This window comes from Prionailurus bengalensis, chromosome C1, assembly GCF_016509475.1.
Source record: "Prionailurus bengalensis isolate Pbe53 chromosome C1, Fcat_Pben_1.1_paternal_pri, whole genome shotgun sequence".
NCBI classification, from domain to species: domain Eukaryota; kingdom Metazoa; phylum Chordata; class Mammalia; order Carnivora; family Felidae; genus Prionailurus; species Prionailurus bengalensis.
Genome location: NC_057345.1, coordinates 215,514,423 through 215,538,616, shown reverse-complemented (window position 1 = coordinate 215,538,616; position 24,194 = coordinate 215,514,423). Strand labels below are relative to the sequence as shown.

The 24,194-nt window shown below is 48.7% G+C and overlaps 1 protein-coding gene across 1 annotated transcript in view; it reads right to left on the bottom strand.

Moving 5' to 3' along the window:
• EFHD1 (EF-hand domain family member D1) overlaps positions 1 to 11,679 on the bottom strand; it is a 43,158-nt gene extending 31,479 nt beyond the window's left edge. Inside the window, exon 1 of the mRNA XM_043578195.1 lies at positions 11,280 to 11,679. Coding sequence (XP_043434130.1) covers positions 11,280 to 11,569 — 290 coding nt within the window. The 5' untranslated portion in view covers positions 11,570 to 11,679. The remainder of the gene's footprint in view (positions 1 to 11,279) is intronic.
• Between the last annotated feature and the right edge of the window lie 12,515 nt (positions 11,680 to 24,194).

Genomic DNA, 24,194 nt, shown 5'->3' with positions numbered 1-24,194 from the left:
CATGCACTCACTGCGTATCCACCTGTAGACCCTTCTAAAAGGAGAGGAAATCAGAGATACAAGAGTCATGATGATAAAGAGGACAAAGGAGGTCTGAGGAGGGGGAGCTTGAGAAAAGGAATGCATCAGCAAACAATCGTCAAAGACAAAAAGCAGAGGAGTGTAATTGGTGAAATCTGCCCAAGGAAGCCAGTTGGGCCCTCCCATCCCAGAGTTGAGATGGCTGGTGTTTGGCCAAACTCTTTGTTAAAATGGAAGGATTACTTGAGGCAAAGTAGGAGCTTTACGGAAAGTTGGCTTAGAGAGGGCAGTTGACACAGACACATCCCCACCCCCAAATACGCCAACACTCTTAGCTGCCAGGGATCTACAGCCACAGGCAAAGAGAAAATCAAAGGGGGGGGGTGGGGCGGGGCGCCTGGATGGCTCAGTCGGTTAAGGGTCCGACTTCGGCTCAGGTCATGATCTCACAGTTCTTGAGTCAAGCCCCGTGTTGGGCTCTGTGCTGACAGCTAAGAGCCTGGAGCCTGCTTTGGATTCTGTGTCTCCCTCTCTCTCTGCCCCTCCTCTGCTCATGCTCTGTCTCTCTCTCTCAAAAATAAACATTAAAAAAAATTAAAAAAGAAAGAAAGAAAGAAAGAAAGAAAGAAAGAAAGAAAGAAAGAAGGAAAGAAAGAAAGAAATCAAAGGGACTCTTTATTAAAATGGTGGCAGTGAGTGTCCCAGAGGAAAGACTTCCACATTCAGGCATCTAAGAGCTCCCAGTCATGGGCTGTTCCCTGCCTGGTCTCCAGAATCCAAGCCCTTCCTATATATACAAAAACAGAGATGAACACAAGAGAGCCATGGTCCACTGGTCAGGAAAAGACCCAAAAGGAACACTGTTGGGCTCCACCCCTCCTTTTCTCCCTTACAAACCTCCATTTGGCCAGGCTCCTGCCCCTCAGGGAAGGGGAGTCACTGGCCCAGGTGGGCCCTTGACCCAATGCTGGCCAAAGGGATGCCAGAGGCTGGCTTAGGGGATCCATCTGGGAAAGACTTCTCATTTTTTTTTTAATGTTTTATTTATTTTTTGAGAGAGCATAAGCAGGGGAAGGGCAGAGAGAGAGAGAGAGCGGGGGGGAGGGGGGACAGAGGATCTGAAGTGGGCTCTACACTGACAGCAGCAAGGCTGATGTGGGGCTCAAACTCTAGAACCGCAAGATCATGACCTGAGCTGAATTCAGATGCTCAACCGATGGGGCCACCCATGCGCCCCAAGATTTCCTCATTGTTTAGAAGAACTCTAGCTCTTTCCTGCCTCTGATTTTGTCACAGCTGTATGTGACTTGGGGAACTCACCATCTTGCTACCCGCCCCCAGATGAAGGCAACACAAAGACTGGAGGGGTGGGGAGGACTGAACTCGAGTCTCCGACAGCAACTGCCAACCATGCCCAAGGGCCACCCGGATCCTCTGGACACCCTGTTATATGAGATGATTCTTCACTGTTGGGTTCAGGGCAAGGTTTTCCATGACTTGAGCCAAGGGCCTCCCAACTGATACAAGGCAGAACGGTATATACAGTCTCAACACTCACGTTCAGCAACTGGTACCTAATCTGATGGCAGCCATCCCTTGGAAGAGAAGATCCTGCGGCTTCCACTCTCCACAAGTCGTAAATAGCTCTACTATTTTACAAGAGATATTGAACAGGGACATCATAATTTTACAACAAAAATGATTAAGTTTTCTTTTAGCTGTGAGATTCTAATCTGTTCCCTCCAAACCAGGGGATCTCAGCTGTGGAGAGATGGGCCTTAAACCCCGCGAGAAGGTGGATGCCCTTAGCAAATGGGTGCCCACAACTCGATATGTGATTTCAGAGGTTCCGAAGACCTGAGGCAAAGAGCTCCGGGGGCGTGTGAGGGGCTCAGTCGGTTGAGCCCCAGACTCTTGATTTCGGCTCAGGTCATGATCCCAGCCAAGGTTGTGGCTAGAGCCCTGCATAGGGAGCTAGGCTGAGTGTGGAGCCTGCTTGAAATTCTCTCTCTCCCCCTCTGCCCCTCTCCCCAGTTTGTGCTCTCTGGATAAGATAAGATAAGATAAGATAAGATAAGATAAGATAAGATAAGATAAGATAAGATAAGATAAGCTAGGCTAGGCTAGGCTAGGCTAGGCTAGGCTAAAACAAGCTCCAGCTATCACCATAGGGCTCAAAGGAAACTTGAAGGTCAATACTCCATCCCCCAGCCTCCCTAAGCCCTGCTACAAACTTCTCACCCCAAGGAATTGGGCGACCCGCATTCCAGTGAAACCCCAGAGAAAAGGCTTAACACCTTCCAGACAATTCTTTCCATTTCTCAACCACTCCAACCACGAGAAAGTTTTCTTCTCTATACTGAACCAAAGTTATTGACTCCTTTCCTTGTGGCCTCCATGGTCAAGTGGGTCCCCATCACACTTCAAGCGGTCAGCTGTCATCTTCCACCTTGAGGACCCTCAGTCCCAGGGCTTCCCTCGCTCAAGGACCTGGATCCCCTCCCAGTCTTGGCTGGCTGCTCTTCCCTGACTACATCCAGAAAGACCAGAACCCCTACCCTGAATGCAGCAGCCTGAAGTCACAGTGCTCCCCACATCTTCACGGGGGCCACTAGGCCACATGAAGTGTCTTGCACACAGGTGGTGGCTGGCCTTTCCAGGACTTGCAATCTTCCTGTCTAGCAGCATCATTTATATCCAGCTCACTGTTGGGGCGCCTGGGTGGCTCAGTCGGTTGAGCATCTGACTCTTGGTTTCGGCTGAGATTGTGATGTCACCTCACCGTTTGTGAGTTTGAGCTCCATGTTGGGCTCTGCACTGACAGTGTGGAACCTGCTTGGGATTCTCTCTCTCCCTCTCTCTGTCTGCCCCTCCCCTGCTCATGCTCTTTCTCTCTCTCTCTCAAAATAAACAAACTTAAAAAAAAAAAAAATCCAGCTCACTGTTAAGAGTTTGAGTTTCTCAAGGGCAGTGGCTCCTCTGGTTCAATCTGTGCAATCCCAGCACCCAGCAGGTGCTTAGCTGAATGAATGAATGAATGAATGAATGGCTCACAAACAGTAGATAAGAGGGCTCGTCATCATCATCATTATGGTACCACAGCAGATTATGGTTAACAAATGTATAGACATTGATGGCTGTGGGACCCCAGAGGTAAGAACACTGGGGAAGGGGTCACAAAAGGTCACACAGCCTTGGAACCAACAAATCTATGTCCTGGCAGAGCACTGACTATGATCAAGTTTCATCCTGCAGGATAGTGTGGTCCTTGCTCCAACAACTCAGGTGTCCCTGTACCTGGGCCTTCCAAGGATCATCTAGGATTTAGGACCAGTAGTGCCCTTCGATCACTAACACTCAAGGGACACAGGAGCTGAAAGAGGCTTGTCGAGGCAGGACTATATGATGCGGAGGAGGACAGGCACTGAATGCGTGAGGGTGAGAGTGAATGTGAGCACACATGTCACATGTGTGGACACACGAGGGTGCACACGATGCAGATATTCACGAAGCAGGAAACTGAAAGCAAACGTGTGCAAAGCCTGGAGGGTGTGCTGGGCTCCTCCAAGGAGCGTCTCTTCGCCGGGTCTGGCGGCCGTGGCTCCCAAGGCCCGACTGAATAAGCACATTTTAGAGACCACTGGCTCAGCCACACCATGAGGACTCTCCTCAAATTGAAAGGAAGGAGATATTGGGGTTTTTTTTTCCTTTCCTTTTATTTATTTATTTTGAGAGAGAGAAAGGAAGAGGGGCAGAGAGAGAGAGAGAGGGAAAGAGAATCTCAGCGCAGAGCCTGATGCAGGGCTGGATCCCACGAACCACAAGATCATGACCTGAGCTGAAATCAAGAGTCGGAGGCTTACCCGAATGAGCCACCCAGGCGGCCCTGAAAGGAGGTATTTCTATTTCTATTTACTAGTTGGACTATGGGTACGATCCGGCTAGAGTATAAACAGAGCCCCTGAGACCTCACAGCTTTGAAACCAGGCACTTATTAACTAACCTTGCAAGGAATTCATGAAATGAATCATGAAATGTGATTCTCATGAAATGTGAAGGCTCTGTAACGAGGGTGGAGGAGACTTCTCAGAGGGAGTGAGGCGGGGAGAGTGGGGAGCAAGGAAGAAACTCCCTGCAAAGATCTGACCGCCAGGAGCTGGGAGCCCCCTCCCAGTTCCCCTCCGTGGTGGTCAGCACACCTCATTTGGCAAATGGAAACAACTAAGAAATAGTTCCAAGTCAAGGTGTCTTTCTGCCAGAGACCAGGGCCCCGAAACGGAAGCCAACCTGAGTTCTGGCTGAACGCCCCCCAGGAATTCAGACTAGCCCAGGGTTCTCTTGCCCCACCCACGGTCGGCAAGGTCAAATGTGCAAAATCCAGTGCGGGTGTGGGAATTTCAAATCTAAGGCAGGTCACCGTGGACTGAAACTCCAATCAGGAGTCAGAAGCTCTCGTCGCCTTTCTCTAAGGCACCTTCCTCATCTTCAAAGTCAATTTGCTCAGAAGATGCACCTGAGAGTGGGTGCGCTGCCTCCCCTCCCCCCTAGTAACCCTCCCCCCTCTGCACCTCTACTGCAAATGCCTGCCCTCTAAGTCTACACCCTTTCTCCCTCCCTCAAGGAGGAGACTAAGGAGGAGAAAAATAAATGGGATAAGGGTGGGCAACATAAGAAATGAACAGTCCCATAACATCCTCGCCTTTTCTGGGCTTAGTGGTGACGTGGGCGTTGGAGGGGCATCTACGACATCACCATTTCGGATTCTCAATAAAAAGACAACTTTCCCAGAGCCAAATGCTCCTCTTTCCACCCTTTCTTTGGGGGAATGAAAGACAAACTTTTAGTATAGCTACAAAAACACAGCAGCCACATTTTGGGGTGCTGCATTTGTTTTTGTTTTTGTTAATGTTGATTTATTTTTGAGAGAGACAGAGAGTGCGAGCAGAGGAGGGGCAGAGAAAGAAGGAGACACAGAATCTAAAGCAGCCTCCAGTCTCTGAGCTGTCAGTCAGCCCAGATGTGGGGCTCGAACCCACGAACCATGAGATCATAACCTGAGCCGAAGTCGGACGCTTAACCGACTGAGCCACCCAGGCGCCCCTGAGGTGCTGCATTTGGGTCCTACCCTTAAGTGGCCACCCTCAGTATCTCCTGTTGAAAGAGGCCCCCGGATAAGCCCTGGGTAATTAAAGTTTCCCATCTAGCCTTGACCTCCACCAGCTTCTGTTACAGCCCTGGACACAAACCCAGAGTCAGTTTCTTCTGGGCCTTCTCACTCTTGGTTTAAAATCAGGCCACTGTTCTCTTGGCTCAGGCTATCCAGTAACACACTTGGAAATGAAGAGGGAGCTTTCTCTGGCCAGGATGATGATGCCTCTGGCTTCCCACACTCACTCGAAAATTCTCTTCCTCCTACAACACAGCATTTGGCAGCCAGGCTCATTTGTGGTAGGCCCCAGGGGTACAAAGACAAGTGACCCCCAGCCCAAGAACCCAACATCCTCACAGCTGGGTCGGGGGAGGGATCCAGTTCTTTCGCCAAACCTTGACAATGCAAGACATCCCTAAGCAACACTTCCAAATAGAAAAATCAAACTTAAGAGATCAAAGCACATTCGGCAGTACCTGCATGCATTTCTCTAGCTCAGAACAAAAGGAACAGGCGTACTTTATGCCCATCAAGTCAGGTTTTGAGTGAACTAAGGCGACATCAGAATCTGGATCTGGCAACTCTGATTAAACTGAAATTTTTGCTGAAAGTGAGTGCACTCCTGGGACGACTGGGGGTGTGGGGGTGAAGGGAGGGGTGGAGGGTACTGTTGTCAGTTCTGTGTTTTGTAGTTAGATAGCAGCTCCATTTCCATTAGGATTGGGCTTTGGGAAGATCGATCCTCCTGCTGAGGGTAGGAATATGGAGGCTTTGCTTAAGGCTCTGACGTCCCCAAATCCGAGGGCCTCCTTGGGCAGGCCTGCCTACTCCGGCTCCCCAATCCCTCAGGAGGCAAGGAGAAGGTGGTCATGGTGCCTCAAGGACTGGGAAGCCCTGCTCACTTGCGGTAACGGGTTGAAAAGGGTGCCCCCTGCCAAATTCACGGCCACCCAGAACCTCAGAATGTGATCCTGTTTGGAAATAGGATCATTGCATATGTAATAAATTAAACTAAGATGAAGTCGTACTAGATTAGGGTGGGCCCTAAATCCAATGACTGGTGTCCTTACAAGGGGGCCATGTGAGGACACACATACAAGGAGAACACCATCAAGAACACCTGGGCGGCTCAGTCGGTGGAGCATAAGACTTCGGCTCAGGGCATGATCTCGTGGTTCATGAGTTCGAACCCCACGTGGGGCTCCGTGCCGACAGCTCAGAGCCTGGAGCCTGCTTCAGATTCTGTGTCTCCCTCTCTCCCTGCTCCTCCCCAACTTGTGCTCTGTCTTGCTTTGCCTCTGTCTCTCAAAAATAAAGAAATGTTAAAAAAAATTTTTTTAATTCAAGAAGTAATAAATAAACATTTAAAAATTAAAAAAAAAAAAAAAGAACACTTGAGGCACTTGGGTGGCTCAGTTGATCAAGCCTCCGACTTCCACTCAGATAATGAACTCATGGTTCGTGGGTCCAAGCCCCACATCGGGCTCTGCACAGACAATGATAGAACAAGGCAGAGATCGGAGTGACAGGTCTGTAAGCCAAGGTTATGCCAATGATTGCTGGTGACCACCAGAAGCTACAAGAGGCATGGAAGTATTCTTCTTCCCTCAAGCTCCCGTAGCCTCGCACAGCCCTGCCGGTACCCTGAGTTCCGGTTCCAGCCTCCAGAAGGGTAAGAGAATGCATTCACGCTGTTTTGAGCCACTGGCTCTGTGGTACTTTGTTACAGCAGCCGGAGGACGCTAATCCAGTCCTCCAGCAGTGGAGCGAGTGACTCCCATCGACAGAGCCTGGAAGGGCAGAAAGTCAGGGCAGAGCCCCAGGGGGACCAATTACTCACCAAGCAGCTAGGTCGCCACTCTGCAGCTCAAACTGCGGGAGGAATCAACTTCAAAGGATCGATCAGACATTGCTTTTGAATTACTGAGCAAAAAAAGGAGGACCCAAAATCTGCACATCCACCAAAACTACAGCTATGTGATCACCTGAAAATGAGGGGTGCAAATCTCCTGGGCCCTCACCGTGGGCCCCGCATTGAGCTAACTGCGTCGCATACATTAGCTTATTTAATCCCCACAATAACCCCACAAGGCAGGCACTGTTCTATCCACACTTGACAGAAAGGGAAACTGAGGCACGGCGCTTTTAAGTAACCTGCCCGAAGTAGCCTTCCAGGTAGCAAGAAGCGGGGTCTGGGTCTGAACCCAGGAAGCCTGGCTCCGCGCTCATGCTCTTTACAGCCTCAACCCTGCTTCGGCAGTGCATCAGGTGTGGAAAGCCAGACAACGGGAAATAAGTTGGTGTGTGACCTGTTCTTGGGGGTTTATATGATGCTTATGCTTTTATTTATGTGTAGAAAAGCAAAGGAAAAAGAAAAAGGTTGGAAGAGGCCACACTTCAATTGGGGACAGAAGCACAGTATTGATCAGTGCTGGCTGGACCGGTGCTGTGGCAGGTGACACTGTCGCAGGGCAGGGAGGAGAGTCAGGCAGGGGTCGGCAGGTGCAGGGCTCCTCCAGGCAGCATAGGAGCCCGGGAGGCCCCAGTAAGAGGTTTCCTCGCCCGGCCCTCAGTGAGGGCCAAGGCAGCTGAGGATAGGGGTCAGTGCAGGAGTGAGCCGTCAGGTATTCAAGAGGACCTAACTAAGCATAGTTTAAAATTTGTTGTTTTTTTAAGTCACGCAGGACAACAGGAAGAAGAAAATATGAAAGCGGGCCAGCAGAGAATCAGGGCTGGGCTGTGGGCAAAGCTGGGACCAAGGAGCTCCTTAGCAGGCTGCAGAGGGTCAGCAGCACTGCCAGGCTGGGGCAGGTGGCAAATCCCCGAATGGCCAGCCCCACAGCAGCCTTCCGGGTGGAGGCGGCCTGCCCCAGCCTGGGCAAAGGCAGCAGGGACAGGAGGCCCCTTGGGCGGATGGGCTCAGGCAGGTCCTGTAGCCAGCTGGCCATCTGGAGGGAGCTTGAGGTGGCAGGAGGGCAGGAAGCCCCCCAAGGCGTGGCAGGGCGATTGGTCTAGCCTAGTGACCGAAGCCACAGCAGGGCCCCTTCACAAGAGGAGGGGTTTGTCCATCACCTAGAGTCACTTGCCAAGCCGAGTCAGAAGTGTCTAGGTAACAAATCTCCCAACCTGGGGCCGCTGACCCTAGTGGGGTCGGGACAACAAGCGAAATTGGGCAGATGCACCTTGAAGGTAAACCGATGAGCTAGGAGGGAGGATGCCGAGTTTGTGGAAGCCCAGCCTTGGGGTCATGCAATCCCTGTTTTTGTAGGAGGTGGGGAGCCTGAAGGTGTGACACAGGGCTGGAGCCAAAGTGGTCTCGCCGGGTTCTCACCAAACCCCTTGAAAGGAACAATTGCCTCCATTCTGTGATGAAAGGCCAGAAGTGGTTAAGCAACTTGCCCACGGTCACAGTCACAGCTAATGACCCTGGAATAAGTGGGCTGTGTCCCCACCCTCCCCACACTCATGATGCATAACTGAGTCTTGACATCACGTTCCGGGGGGCCTTTCCAAACACAGTGGGGAAACAAAGACAGCATTCCCCAGTGGCCCCAGCCCCTGTAGCCACAGTGCTACCTGGCCCTCAGGGGAAGGCAGCGCTGTGCCCATCTTACCAGCAAGAAAACCAAGGCTTAGAGGGATCATGTAACTTGTTCAGGGTCACAGATCCCAGGCCCTGTCAGCCCTATGCCTGTCCGAATCCAAAGGTGACTGGGATCTCCGTGCTGGGGTCTCCAGGTACTGCTCAGCTGACTCGAGCAGCTCTGCCTCTCTCCTCTTCTGGGACACAGGGACAGTTCCCAGGAAAGCGTCTCCGCAGCAGCTTGGGCCTCGGATCCCACTCCCTGCCGACAGGAGTCATGCAATCCAGCCATGACACTTGTGGCTGAAGGTAAACAAAGTGCCAGTGATCTGGGTCCAGGATGACCCAGGAAGGTCATTCACAAGCCACCAGCATTTGACCCTCCCTCCTCAGCAATAGCCTCCAGATTTGCCGGTGAAAGCCATTCTTCCCCAAGGCCAAGTCTGCTAGAGATAGGGCTGTACTCCTCCCTGCAGGGATGGAGCACATGCCTCAGGCCTGGCCAATCAGAGCAAACAAGTCCCCTGGCCACAGCAATTGGTTGAGAGCCAGTAAGAAACAATAGCAAAGCTAAAGGCGGAGAGAGACAATAAGGCCTTTGCTGTGGTTACCCTTTCCCCCTGGACTGGAGCTGCTGTGGCCAGACTGCCACCACCAGGGATAAGCCACCTGAGAATGGGGACAACACAGAGAGGAAGCTGGCTTAAGAAAAGGAGAAACTAAGCACTGATAGTATCATCTGAGCGCCTAGGTCCAGCCATACCTGACACCAATTATGAGCCAATTAATCTTTTTTGTTTATGTCACTTTTGGTTGAAAGTGACAGAAAGCCCAACCTAGAATTCTGACACCGCAGCTCTAGAGAACCACCGTCTGGCACCACACACAGGCTGGACTGGCCAGCTCTCTTGGGACCCTGGACCACACGTGCCTTCCCTTGAGCTCGACCTTGTTCCAGAGCCTGCTTCCTCATGGATGCCACCTTGCTTGTCCTCCTAAGGCCCTCTATGTGGACTCCCTTTATGACTCTTATGTAGGGAACAAACAAACTCAACCTTTCAAAAATTGTTCTAGAAAAAAAATAGAATAAATAAAAGAAACCCAAGTCATCCCAAAGCAAACTGAAGAAGGAGGTCCCCAAGATGCACCCTCCAGTCCAGCTGGACTGTTGGGAACTGCTGGGACATGGGAGCAAAGGAGCCACTCCTTTGCTTTTTTTTTTTTTTTTTTTTTTTTTTTTTGCCCCCAACTCAGCTTTCCTTAATTGCCCAAACTAGACCCACCAGGTGTGAACACCAGAGAACAGTGCTTGCAAGCCAGGGACTGGGAAATCAGGGTGTCACGGAAACAGAGGAGGCAGGGAGGCTCCAGGTGCCAGCCTCCACTGACCTCCACACAGAGGCCGAGGCTGGACAGCAGCCCAGCCTCAGGAAGGGGCCAAGGCTCTGGCCACCCAGTGCCGGCCACAGAGCCTTTAAATAGAACCTCAACGCGGAGCACAAACACATTCCAAGCGCTTTTAAAAACGCCCTAAGTATGACCTGGCCGGAGGCCTTCGCTCCCCCAGGCATTTTTCCGGTCTTGGCCCAATTCTGGAAATAATATTAATAGCTCGGTTAGAAGCTTACGGTGTGCAAAATACTTTATGGCCTTAAAAGGCTGGGACCATCGCTGCTCTCTCTCTCTCTACAGATGAGAAAACTGAGGTCCAGGGACCTCGCAGGATACAAAGACAACTGGAGGGGGCTCTCTATGCTGCTTCCATCGCCCGGTGTTGGGGCGCGCCGGCAGCTCCCCGGCTCCGCGGGGCTTTCACAGCAGGACCCGCTGCCAGCTGCCACGTCCGGTTCCGACGGGCGCCTACTGCCCCAAAGCCAAGAAAGGGTAAAACAGATAAGGCGACGCCCCCAGGAGGCTCCCTAGTCACACTCGCTCCAGGAACGTCCTGATCTTTTGCAACGAGTTTAACAAACTCCCAGTTCTCAGCCTCTGTGGGTACATCAGACCCCGAGCGGCAGCCAAGGATAACTATCCCCCTTTGTTTTAAAAGATAAAAGGACAACGGGGCTAGTTTCTCCCTTGGGAGATACAGCTGGCAGGTGAGCCGTTGCGCGATTCTGTTTCCTAGAAGTTGCGCTGCGGGCAAATCTCGCAACCAGCGGCGCAGGGGCGGGACCCGTGGTCGGGACCCGGGAGCGTGGGACTCCGGCTCCGCTGCCCCGGGGAACTTCTGAGCTCAGTCTGGGAGAGCTGCGGCCACTGCCCTCGACGGCCGGGCCAGGACCGCCCCCCCCCCGCCCCCAGACGCGCCGGCACGGACTCGGGGCACGCAGGGCCTCGGGGGCGTGGGTTAAATGCTAAGGGCACCCCCGGAACTCCTAAACTATCCCACCCAATCCCACAAAGCAGAGCCGGGAAACCCGCCCACCCCCACCTCCCCCCACACACACCACGCCCCCACCTCCCGGGTCCCCAGCACAGGGTGCTCGGGGGGGCGCAAGGCACAGGGCGGCGCGGGGCGCTCACTTTTTGAACATGCTCTCCAGGTCCCTGATGAGGCGGCGGCTGAACTCCGGGAACTCGGTGTAGGGGTTGAAGACCTTGCAGCGGCGGGGCCGCGCGGTGCCCTCGTTGATGTCCAGCCGTCGGTTCAGCTGCGCGCTCAGCTCGGCGTCGGCGCAGGCGGTGGGCGCCCGCGCGGGGGACTCGTGCTCCGGCGCCAGGGCTGCGCCGGGCGCGGGCTGGAGGCCGCCCTCCTCCACCTCCTCCCACTGCAGCCGCCGCTGCAGCTTGAGCGCCAGCTCCTGGCTGGCCATGGCGGCGGGCCTGGGGACCCGGGGGCGCGGAACCCGACGCGGGGACTGGACGGACGGCGCGCTCCTCGCGGGCTCGCGGCGCTGCGACGCTCTGCCAGGGCGGCCGGAATCCGGCGGTTGGGTGGAACCTCGGGCGGGGGGGCGGGGGTGGGCGGGGCGGAGCCGCCGCTTTAAAGGAGGCGCCGGGGCTCGGGGACCGCCCGGCCGGCCAGGGGCCGCAGGTGTCTGGGCTTCCGGGGGTCCCCACCCGCCGCCCCCTCCCCGGGGCTCGGGACGGGAGGCTGACCGCCCCCCGGGACAAGGAGTGGACCCTCCGATCAACTCCGACCTTGCCGCCCGAGCCCGCTCGGAGGGAGACAGGGGACGCTGCGGTCCCCGGGGAAACTGCAGCGGGAAAGTTTCCCGACCGCTCGGGCGGTTCCTTTCTCGTTCCACAGAAATACCCCGGCTGGAGGTGCTCGCGGCCCAGGACCGGCTGGGGGTGGGAAAAACCGAGCTCCCTCGGGTGACACCCACGAGCCCCCATGGCTGGAAGTGGCACCCAGTGGCCGCGAGGTCTGGCAGTGGGAGGCGCCCGCTGGGGGGGGGGGAGGGGCGGGGGGAGGAGGGCTGCGTTTCTAACATTCGTTGAAAATAAATGTTGCCAAAACATACTCAAAATACTAAACACGAATAAGCAAACAGAAGAGACCAAGCAAAGGAGACAAAACTCGTCGCTCCCCTGGAGGTAAGACCCCAGCGTGGCTTCGGGGACTCTGGCTTTTTCTGTGACGCAAGAAAGAAGACAAAAAGAAGCTCAAGAATAAATAAATAAATCAGCACTTTTAATAACAAGGGGGCAAAACAAGTAAACTCGTCATTGTCCCTAAGGAAGGCTGATGCAGATGGCTGTTACATCAGCCAACCGTTGTAAACACTGGTCCGCCTCTGCCTGGATCACTCTGCTCTGACCACCTAGTGGGCTGCTGACCTCGGGGCGTGTCTGTGACCCCGGCGGAGCGCTGGGGCCTGAGACTGAGCACCAGCTTTTGGGGTGTGTGTGTGTGTGTGTGTGTGTGTGTGTGTACTGGGCAAGCAGAGGTCCTGCCAGGGATTGGGGGCATCTATAGAGGGCTAATGAAAAAGAGTTATTTGGGGGCACCTAGCTGGCCCAGTTGGTGGAACATGCAACTCTTGATCTGAGGGTTGAGCTCGAGCCCCATGTTGGGTGTAGCGATTACTTACAGATAAAATATATATGTTTAAGTTTATTTTATTTTGAGACAGAGAGCACGCAAGCAGGGGAGGGGCAGAGAGAAAATTCCAAGCAGGCTTAGTGCCGTCAGTGCAGAAATCAAGAATCAGATGTCTAACCCACTCAGCCACCCAGGCACCTCTACAAATAAAATCTTTTTAAAAAGTTATTTATAAATACAGAGAACAGGGACACCCGGGTGGCTCAATCAGTTAAGCATCCGACTTCAGCTCAGATCATGATCTCATAGCCTGCTTGCTCGTTCTCTCTCTGTCGCTCAAATAAATAAATAAAAAACTTTTTAAAAATTAAAAATAAAATAATAAATAAATACAGAGAAAAAACAGGGATGCTGGAGGGGTGTCAAGTGGGGGGATGGGCTAAATGGGTGATGGGAATTGAGGGCACTTGTTGGGATGGACACTGGGTGTTATATGTAAATGATGAATCACCAAATTCTACTCCTGAAGTCATTTATTACAGTATATGTTAACTAACTTGGATTTAAACTAAATGTTTGAATTTTTAAAAATTTAAAAAAGAGTTATTTAAAACAAAAAGGTATTAGGAAATACTAAGTTTTTAAATAAGGGTATCAAATAAAATCTTTTAAAATTTTTAAAAATGTTTATTTTTGAGACAGGGAGAGAGAGAGAGAGAGAGAGAGAGAGAGAAAGAGAGAGAGAATGAGAACCATCCAGGGAGGGTCAGGGAGAGAGGGAGACAGAGGGAGACAGAGGATCCCAAGCGTGCTCTGTGCTGAAACCAGAGTGCCTGATGGGCTCAGACCCACCAACTGTGAGAATACGACCTGAGCCAAAATCAAGAATCAGATGCTTAATCGACTGAGCCACATAGGTGCCCTCAAATAAAATATTTTAGGGGCACCTGAGTCACTCGGTTAAGTGGCCAACTTTGGCTCAGGTCATAATCTCACCGTTTGAGAGTTTGAGCCCCGCATCAGGCTCTATGCTGAGAGCTCGAAGACTGGAGACTGCTTCAGATTCTGTGTCCCTCTCTTTCTGCCCCTCCCCGACTCACACCCTGTCTCTCTCTCTCTCTCTCAAAAATAAACATTAAAAAAAAAAAATCTCTTAACATTCCCACTAAACAATTGTATCTGGTTCTGCAAAAGCAGCCATTTTTACATTAGATTTTATGCTTGAAATGACGATTGATGGACCCTTTTATTTAAAAAAAATTTTTTTTTAACGTTTATTTTTGAGACAGAGAGAGACAGAGCATGAACAGGGGAGGGTCAGAGAGAGGGAGACACAGAATCTGAAACAGGCTCCAGGCTCTGAGCTGTCAGCACAGAGCCCGACGCGGGGCTCAAACTCACGGACCACGAGATCATGACCTGAGCCCAAGTCGGCCGCTTAACCGTCTGAGCCACCCAGGTGCCCCTGATGGACCCTTTTAAATACATCACAGGATGCTACCCTTCTTGACCTGATGTTGGTGACTACCTTTGCTTTGTTGTCACTTCTGTTTTGAGTACTTTATATGTGACATATTTCATACACACACCAAAAAAGGATTTAAAATTAATACTCTCCATCAACAAGAAACTGCATGAAAAGGTAATACAAAATGTAAACAATTGTTTCACATGCTAAAATTTACCACAGTTCACATTAAATTTAAAGAATCTAATAGCTTTGGGGTACATGACTGGTTCAGTCTGTGGACTGCTCAATTCCTGATCTCAGGGTCATGAGTTTGAGCCCCATGTTTGGTGTAGAGATTACTAAAAAAAAAAATTAAAATAAAAATAAATTATAATAAGATTTTCAAAACCAAACTAATAGCTTTGCCTTTTCTATCACTTATGAATAGAACATAACACTGAAACTTCTCATGTTCCTGAGAGTGGATTTTGAATGCAATTCAACTTCGTCCTTTAAATGTTTCTAAAGGATGAAGCCCTCTTTTTTACAGGTTTACTTAAAGTTTGGACATGTGCAAACACTTGCCGTACCATTGTTATGATCAAGGTAATAAACATATCCACCACCTCCAAAAATTTACTTGTGTCCCCTTGGGTTTTGTTTTGGGCAGTTTTTTGGTAACAACACTGAACGTGAGATTTATTCTCTTAAACCTTAAAATCCAAAATACATGCTCTATATTACACAGTGGATCTCTAAGGAAGTACTTTTGCATAGTGTGCATGTGAAATATGAGCTGTCCCCTGGGTGCAACTCAAAAGGCATGTCACCTGCGAGGGACAGAGTTTGGTGGCTGTGCCCACCAGGCCTCCCCCAAGCTTCCTTGCCACTGAGGTACTGGCAGAGGATGGAACTCCTCCGCAGCCGTGCCCACCCCTGGCAGCAAAGCCGCAGATACCCACAATACTCACCAGGCAACTCCCAGTCACCCCCCCAAGAAAGAAGTCTCGGTATCTCACTAGTGACCCCAGGTGGATCACAGTCACTGCCATTGCTGGAAAAGCCCTGCTCTCCAGCCCTCCTCCTGCAGTGTCCAGCTGGGTGCCTGACAAACTCAAAACATGACTGACTGCTGAATGATGGGTCAATATCATTAGTCCTGTGCAAATATGATACACGTTTTGTAAAATAAATTTCTTGTTTTTAAAGTTTATTCATTTATCTTGAGATAGAGAGAACCAGGGGGTAAGGAACAGAGAGGCTGGGGTGGGGGTGGGGGACAGACAATCCAAAGTGGGCTCGATGAGCAGAGAGCCCAATGCAGGGCTTGAACTCAGGAACCGTTAGATGATGACCTGAGCCGAAGTCGGACGCTTAATCGACTGAGCCACCCAGGTGCCCCTGTAAAAGAAATTTCTATATAAAGAAGAGAAAAGGGAAAGCTGTAAATGTGAGAAGTCAGATCGTTTTCATTCTCTGTTAATTCTCATTTTCCTGAATTTTCTACAGTGAGTATAAACACTGTTATCATCAGAAAACAAATGTTATGTTTAAAATCAAGTATTGGCAGGTGGATATTTTCACTGTAGAGCAGCTGAAAGTGCTTCTTCACCCTGCTGTCCTCTGGTGAGCTGCTAACTTTGCCCTGGGGTGGCTAAAGGAGGTTCTGCTTTTCGTAGGGAGACCAAATGTGTTTTTAACTCTAAGACTTCTTTCTCAGTGATTGCTGTGTAACAAACCATCCCCAAACCTGGTGGCTCTAAAAAAGTACATCTACTTGGCTCACATGTGTGCAATTTGGGCACAACTTCATGGGACAAATCTCTTTCCTGACCCACTTGGGTTAAGTGGGAGCAGCTCCAAGGCAGGGGGCAGGAATGAATCTGAAGACTTGAACCCTCCCAGGTACAGAACTGATGCTGGCTAATGCTTGGTTCTTCCTTAGGGCTGTTGACTGGAACACCTATACCCGGCGTCTTCACATGGCCTGAGCCTCCTTATAACAAGGAGGCTGGGTTCCAAGGGCAGGCTTGCAAAGAAGGAGTTGCCTTTTATGATGTAGGCTCAGCTGAACCATGTAGGCATGGCTGAACTCCATTGGTCAACACAGTCAGTCACAAAGGAGAGAGAATATAAATCTCCATCTCTCGGTGAAAGAGTGACAGCATCACATCTAGGGATAGCATGTGAGATGGGATATGTACTATTGAGGCTGTCTTCGGAAAATACAATTTGCCAGTCCTCCCTCTGAGTCCTCTTCCAGTTCTGTGACATTTGGACAAGAACAGAAACGTCTTTCAGCTCGGATAGTTGGCACAGGTCTCTGGGCCCTCTGGGAAGGGCTGATCTGCAAGTCACAAAGAAGATGGAATGAACTAAATTCCAAAAAGGGAAAAACCTTTCCAAAAGAGCAGAAACCTGGGGTAGCGTCCATCCCTGGAGGCATTCTGTCCTGCTTATGTTTGCATTTCCAACTTCTTTAACAAGTCAAAACCTCAGGGCTCTGCTTTGTTTTAGAGGAACATGTTTGTCCTTTAAAAATTAATTGTTGGAGGGTCGCCTGGGTGGCTCAGTCAGTTAAGCATCTGACTTCAGCTCAGGTCATGTTCTCGCATTTCGAGTTCAAGCCCCACGTTGGGGTCTATGCTGACAGCTCAGAGCCTGGAGCCTGCTTTGGATTCTGTGTGTCTCTCTCTTCTCTGCTCCTCTCCCGCTCACTCTCTGTCTCTCTGTCTCTCTCTCTCAAAAAGAAATAAAAACATAAACAAACAAACAAACAAACAAATAAATAAATACATTAACAATTAATGTTAATTAAATTAATTAATGTTAAAACATTAACAATTAATGTTAATTAACATTAAAATTTTTTAAAAATTGTTGCTACCATGTGCTCTTTCCAAGTTTCTTCATGCCATCCCTCATTGAATTCAAAGTATTCTAAAATGAGACAGTGATGATGGTTGTACAACTACATGAATATATAAAAACCGTGGAATTGTACATTTCAAAAGGATGAATTTTGTAGTATGTGAATTACGTCTCAACAAATCTAGTATTTAAAAAAATGACAAGAACAATCCATTACATATTAACATACATAATGTGAGAACATTGTGTTCAGCTTTGTATATGTCTTTAATGTCTGCCTGAATAAAAAAAAAATAGTTGAATAGAGCATCCACCTCTGCATTTAGTTTGTTGCTTTGTTTGAGATACATGAAGAAAATCCAGCCTTCCACAAGTGGCTGGAAATACACCTGGATATTTAACCAGAAAAGGAAAGAGTATTTGAATAATCTTTTCAGATAATTTGGTTATTGTCTTCTTTGATACTCCACGAAGACTCAGATAAGTGATAGTTTCTTGAAGTCTAATTGCAACATGGAAACAAGACCTACAGTCCAAACTCTTCGCACTCTGTTACAACGAATGGATTATCTATCTTGAGCATCGAGTGGACCCTTGATTGGTGCACAATTTTGTAGCATTACGTATTGGTCATGTTGACACATTTCACTTACATGATATTAAAGTTTTCCAAAATTCTAATTTTTGCTTGAAGCTCAAATATTGATGGCAAATGCTACCAACTGTTTATCCTGAAGTGACAGGTTCACTTTGTTCCTTGTTTAAAAAAGTGTCTCCAGGGGCGCCTGGGTGGCGCAGTCGGTTAAGCGTCCGACTTCAGCCAGGTCACGATCTCGCGGTCCGTGAGTTCGAGCCCCGCGTCGGGCTCTGGGCTGATGGCTCGGAGCCTGGAGCCTGTTTCCGATTCTGTGTCTCCCTCTCTCTCTGCCCCTCCCCCGTTCATGCTCTGTCTCTCTCTGTCCCAAAAATAAATAAACGTTGAAAAAAAAATTAAAAAAAAAAAAAGTGTCTCCAAATACCCCACTGTGATAACCATAGTCGGTCAGTTGTTCCTTCAAGGAAGAAAGAGTACTCGCTGGGAAAGGGGGCTGGTTCCGCTCGTGGCTCAGTCAATCGTACAAATGCTATGCTCAGGATGACTTCCACACTTTGGTCTTTAGCAGAAGTGCCTTCCATTTCATCACACCAAATATTAAAAAGACATACACTGAGATCAATGGAACAGAAAAGAGTGCCTAGAAGTAAACCCACACTTATATGGTCAATCTACGACGAACCAAGGAGGCAAGAAGATACAGTGGGTGTCACTGAAGGACCTGTCAGGGCTGCTACCTCTGGACACCAGCGAGTGAACCCAGACCCTGCCAAGGCCACCAGCTCGATCCCTGGGAATCCTGGGGAGCTGGATATATCGAAGGCATAGCTCGTGGCTAGGTCTGCTAACACCGTTGAGGAACAAACCTGGACAAACTCCTCACAAAAGAAACCAGTAACTCAAGAGATGAATCTTTGGAAAAGAGAGGAGAGAATTATTTCAGGTGCTGGCATCCAGGGAAGGTGGCAGCCTCTAAAACTTTCATAACCGGCCTCTCTGCCAACAGGATAGACACCAAAAGTTTGATGGGAGCAGTTCAGGGAGGTACAAGAGACCTGCCAGAGAGTGCATGGTATTGGGTGCAGGTCGGTATGTGTTAGGTCTGTGATCTCGGGCCGGGAAGGGACTGTGGGGGTGTGGTCTTCTAGGCATTCCATTGCTATCAGGGCTATTCTGGCCTGCCAGTTAGAATGTTCCAGTCATTGTCGGGGCGGCTGGGTGGCTCAGTCGGTTGAGCTTCCGACTTCAGCTCAGGTCATGATCTCACGGATCAGTCTGTGGGTTCGAGCCCCGCATCGGGCTCTGTGCTGACAGCTCAGAGCCCAGAGCCTGGAGCCTGTTCCGGATTCTGTGTGTCTCTCTCTCTGACCCTTGCCCCATTCATGCTCTGTTTCTCTCTGTCTCGAAAATAAATAAACGTTAAAAAAATTTTTTTAATTAAAAAAAAAAAAAAAAGAATGCTCCAGTCATTGTCAAAGCCTCAAGAAAATGTGATGAGAAGTAACTGTTGGGGGGGGGGGTGCCTGGTTGGCTCAGCCAGTTAAGCCTCCCCCCCTCTTGATTTCATCTCAGGTCATGATCTCACCTGTTCGCGATTTTGAGCCCCACCTCAGGTTCTGCATTGACAGTGCAGAGTCTACTTGGGATTCTCTCTCTCCCCCTCTCTGCCCCTCCCCTGCCTCTCAAAATAAATAAACTTAAGAAAGAAAGAAAGAAAGAAAGAAAGAAAGAAAGAAAGAAAGAAAGAAGAAAGAAAGAACGAACGAACTGTTGGGGTCTAGAGTTGAGCAGGAGGGCTCAATGACAATGGGGAAAAGACGGTCTCTAACAAATGGTGTTAGGAAAACTGGACAGCTACATGCAAAAGAATGAAACTGGACCACTTTCTTACACCACATACAAACATAAACTCAAAATGGATTGAGAACCTAAATGTGAGACTGAAACCATAAAAGCCTTAGAAGAAAACTTAGGCAGTACTTTCTTTGACATCAGCCATAGAAACATTTTTCTAGATATGTCTCCTCAGGCGAGGGAAACAAAAGCAAAATTAAACTATTGGGACTGCACCAAAATAAAAAGATTTTGCACAGCGTAGGAAGCCATCAACAAAAAAAAAGGCAACCTACTGAATGGCAGAAGATATTTGCAAATGATACATCTGATAAGGGGTTAGTATTTAAAATATATAAAGAATTTATGGGCGTGCCTGGGTGGCTCAGTCGGTTAAGCGGCCGACTTCGGCTCAGGTCATGATCTCGTGGTCCGTGAGTTCGAGCCCCGCATCGGGCTCTGGGCTGGCAGCTCAGAGCCTGGAGCCTGTTTCGGATTCTGTATCTCCCTCTCTCTCACCCTCCCCCATTCATGCTCTGTCTCTCTCTGTCTCAAAAATAAATAAATGTTAAAAAAAAATTAAAAAAAAGAATTTATGGGGTGCCTGGGTGGCTCAGTCATTAAGCATCCCATTCTTGATCTCAGCTCAGGTCATGGTCTCATGGTTTGTGAGTTCGAGCCCAGCATCAGGCTCTGCTGACAGCACAGAGCCTGCTTGGGATTATGTCTCTTCCTCTCTCTCTGCCCCTCCCCTGCTCATGCTCTCTCTCTCTTTCTCTCAAAATAAATAAATAAACTTAAAAAATTAAAAAATAATACATATACAGAATTTATACAACTCCATACTAAAAAACCAAATAATCCTATTAAAAATGGGCAGAGGACACAAATAGACATTTCTCCAAAGAAGACATACAGATGGCCAATGGTCACATGAAAAGATGCTTCACATCACTCATCATCAGGGAAATGCAAACCAAAACCACAAAGACATATCACCTTATACCTGTCAGAATGGCTGGAATAAAAAACATAGAAATTACAAGTGTTAATGAGGATGTGGAGAAAAAGGAATCCTTGTGTGCGGTTGGTAGGATTGTAAATTGGTGTAAACAATGTGGAACACAGTGTGGAGGTTCCTCAAAAAATTAAAAATAGGGGGAGCCTAGCTGGCTCAGAGTTGGTGGAGCATGCGACTCCTGATCTCAAGGTTGTAGGTTCGAGCCCCATGTTGGGTGTAGAGATTCCTTAAAAAATAAAATCTTAAAAAAAAAAATTAAAAATGGAAATATCATATATCTGGTAATTTCACTACTGGGTATTTATACCTAAAGAAAATGAAAATATTAATTCAAAAAGATATAAGCACCTCTACGGGTTTTGTTTATTTGTTTAAAGTTTATTTATTTTCAGAGTGTGAGCAGGGGAGGGGCAGAGAGTGAGAGAAAGAATATCCCAACCAGGCTCCATGCTGTCAGTGCAGAATCCGATGCGGGGGGGGGGGGGGTCTCGATATCACAAACGTGAGATCCTGACCTGAGCCAAAAGCAAGAGTCAGAGGCTTAACCAACTGAGCCCCCTGGTGCCCTTGTTTGTTTGTTTGTTTGTTTGTTTGTTTTTAAGATTTTATTTTTAAGAAATCTCTACACTCCACATGGGGCGTGAACTCACAACCCCAAGATCAAGAGTTGCATGTTCCACCAACTGAGCCCGTCAGGCACCCCTGCACTTGTAGGTTTATCGCAGCAGCATTTACAATAGCCAAGATATGGAAGCAACCCAAGTGTCCATTGATAGGTGGATGGATAAAGAAGACGTGGTGTATACATACAATGGAATATTACTCAGCCATAAAAAAAGAGTGAATCGTGCTATTTGCAACAACATGGGTAGACCTAGAAGGTACGATGCTAAGTGAAATAAGTCAGCAGGAAGGAAGTGATTTCACCCATATGTAGAGTTTAAGAAACAAATGAGCAAATGGGGGGAAAAAAGGGACAAACAAACAGACAAAAAAACCAGACTCGGGGCACCTGGATGGCTCAGGTGGTTAAGTGGCCAACTCTTGGTTTCCGCTCAGGTCTTGATCTCAGGGTTGTGAGCTCAAGCCCCTTGCTGGGCTCTGTGCGGATGGTGCAGAGCCTGCTTGGGATTCTCTCTCTCTTTCTCTCTCCTTCTCTTTCTGCCCCTCCCCAGCTTGTGCTCTCTCTCTAAATTAATTAATTAATTAATTTTAAAAAAGGAAAAAACAGACTCTTAAGTACCGAGAACAACCTGATGGTTGCCAAAGAGGAGGTGGGTGGTGGGATGGATGAAATAGACTAAGAGTACACTTATCTTACAGCCATTTAAAAACATTCATTAATTTTAGTAATCTCTACACCCAACATGGGGCTTGAACTCACGACCCGGATCAAGAGTCTTGTGCTCCACTGACTGTAGCCATCCAGGTGTCCCACCCAAGAATCCATTTATCCTGATGAGCACTGAGAAATGTATACAACCGTTGAATCATATCGTACATCGGAAACTAATGTAACACTGTATGTTAATTACACTGCTGTTAAAAAAGACATGTACTGAAGGATCCAAATTTTTTAAAATTAAAAGTTCTCCTTCACCAACAACATTCTTATTCTTGTAAAATCTTTATTTTATTTTTAGAGAGAGAGAGAGAGAGCGCGCGCGAGAGAGTGGGGGAGGGACAGAGAGAGAGAGGGAGACCCAGAATCCGAAGCAGGTTCCAGGCTCTGAGCTGTCAGCCCAGAGCCCGATGCGGGGCTCGAACCCACAAACCGTGAGATTATGACCTGAGCCTAACCGACTGAGCCACCCAGGCGCCCCTCCTTCCTCAAAAACATTCTTAAGTGAAAGTGAACTGGCACCATAGGGATGCCAAACAGACCAGGTTCAGCCACTTGCCTCTGACAAATTCCAAAGGCAGAGGGAGGACAGTGGTGAAGCAAGGGAGGAATTATTTCCGTGAGGCTGACACCAGGAAGACAGAGGACGATTAAAGACTGTCTCCCAAGTGCCGAAAATACTTCCGTGTTTATATAAAGAATGTGGGGGTGACTGGCTGGCTCAGTAGGTTATGTGCATCCACTCCTGGTTTTCAGCTGGGGTCATGATCTTGAGGTCAGGAGTTTGAGCCCCACTCCCAGCTCTGCGCTGACAGCTTGGGATTTTCTTTCTCCTTCTCTCTCTGCCCCTCTCTGCTCACGTGCTCAGTCTCTCTCTCTCTCTCACTCTCTCAAAAGAAATAAATAAAATACACACACGCGCGCGCACACACACACACACACACACACTCCTTAAAAAATCAAGAAGAGGTGGGACAGAGATGCATGGGAGTATGCAGGTATCAGTGAAGGTCAAATCCATCATTGTGTGGGGTGTGTCCCCTGGGGTCTTCCTGGCTCAGGACAGTACTTATTGCTTGAGGGGGTAGTTTAGGCTCCCATTAGAGGATGCTTTGTCTGCAGGGTGTTTTGCCTGACTTAAGAGATAAGCTGGAAAGAAGAATTTATCAATTAAAAAGTATGAAGTCATAAAATAAAATTAAAAAAAAAAGTATGAAATCAAAATGGAGGTAGTTGGAATCCACTTCCAAAAGTGCATTAACAAAACAAAAGGAAGGAAAACAAAACAAAACAAAACAAAAACCAGGAGTGCCTGAAGGTGAAGAATACAATGACTCTAGTAGGGTTTGGTGCCACTGCCTTGATTTAGGCCAAAATACCATGGTTCAGGGGTCCCTGGGTGGCTCAGTCGGTTGAGCGGCCGACTTCAGCTCAGGTCATGATCTCACAGTCTGTGGGTTCGAGCCCTGCGTCGGGCTCTGTGCTGACAGCTCAGAGCCTGGAGCCTGCTTCAGATTCTGTGTCTCCCTCTCTCTCTTCCCCTCTCCTGCTTATGCTTTGTCTCTCTCTGTCTCAAAAGTAAATAAAAAAACATTAAACAAAAAGAAATTAAAAAGCACTAAAAAAAATACCATTGGTGCAAGTGTCAACCTATTGGAAGATGCATAAAGTAAATCATGTGTTAGTATCACAGAATAGTTCACAGAGATCTGTGGACCACATTTTCAGAAACATTAATCTATCTTATTTCTTTTAATGGCAGCCAAGTAATCTACTCTCTATGTAGAAGAAAGCATGCCCTGTTGATGGGTGTTCAAGTTGATTCTGCCCTCTGCTGTCCACACAGCACCGGAGTGAGCCGAGCCTGTTAGGTTAAAAATTGTAAAACCTCATTCATTCATTCATTCATTCAACAAATATGAACTCAGGGCCAGGTCCCTGTGTAGTTGTTTCTGGCTATTCCTCAAAACGTAACAAGGTCCCAGCCCTCATGGTCTACATTCTAGCAGGGGAAGGAGTTGGGGGAACAGTCAACAAGATAAATGCAAACACGAGGTATATGTTAGATGATGATAAGGACCAAGATGAAAAGCAGAGCCGAGTCTAGGATGTGGGTGGGAGATGTGGTGAAACCTCAGGTAAACTTGAAGGTGGATTTCAGGTACTTCCATTTTGACCTCAAACTTTCTCGTTGATAAGTTCTCCTTTCCAGCTTCTCTCTTAATTCAGGCAAAACACCCTGCAGGCAAAGCATCCCCAGATGGGAACCTGAACTACCCCTCCGGCAATAAGTACTGTCCAGAGCCAGGAAGACCATGGGACTGACCCCACACAATGA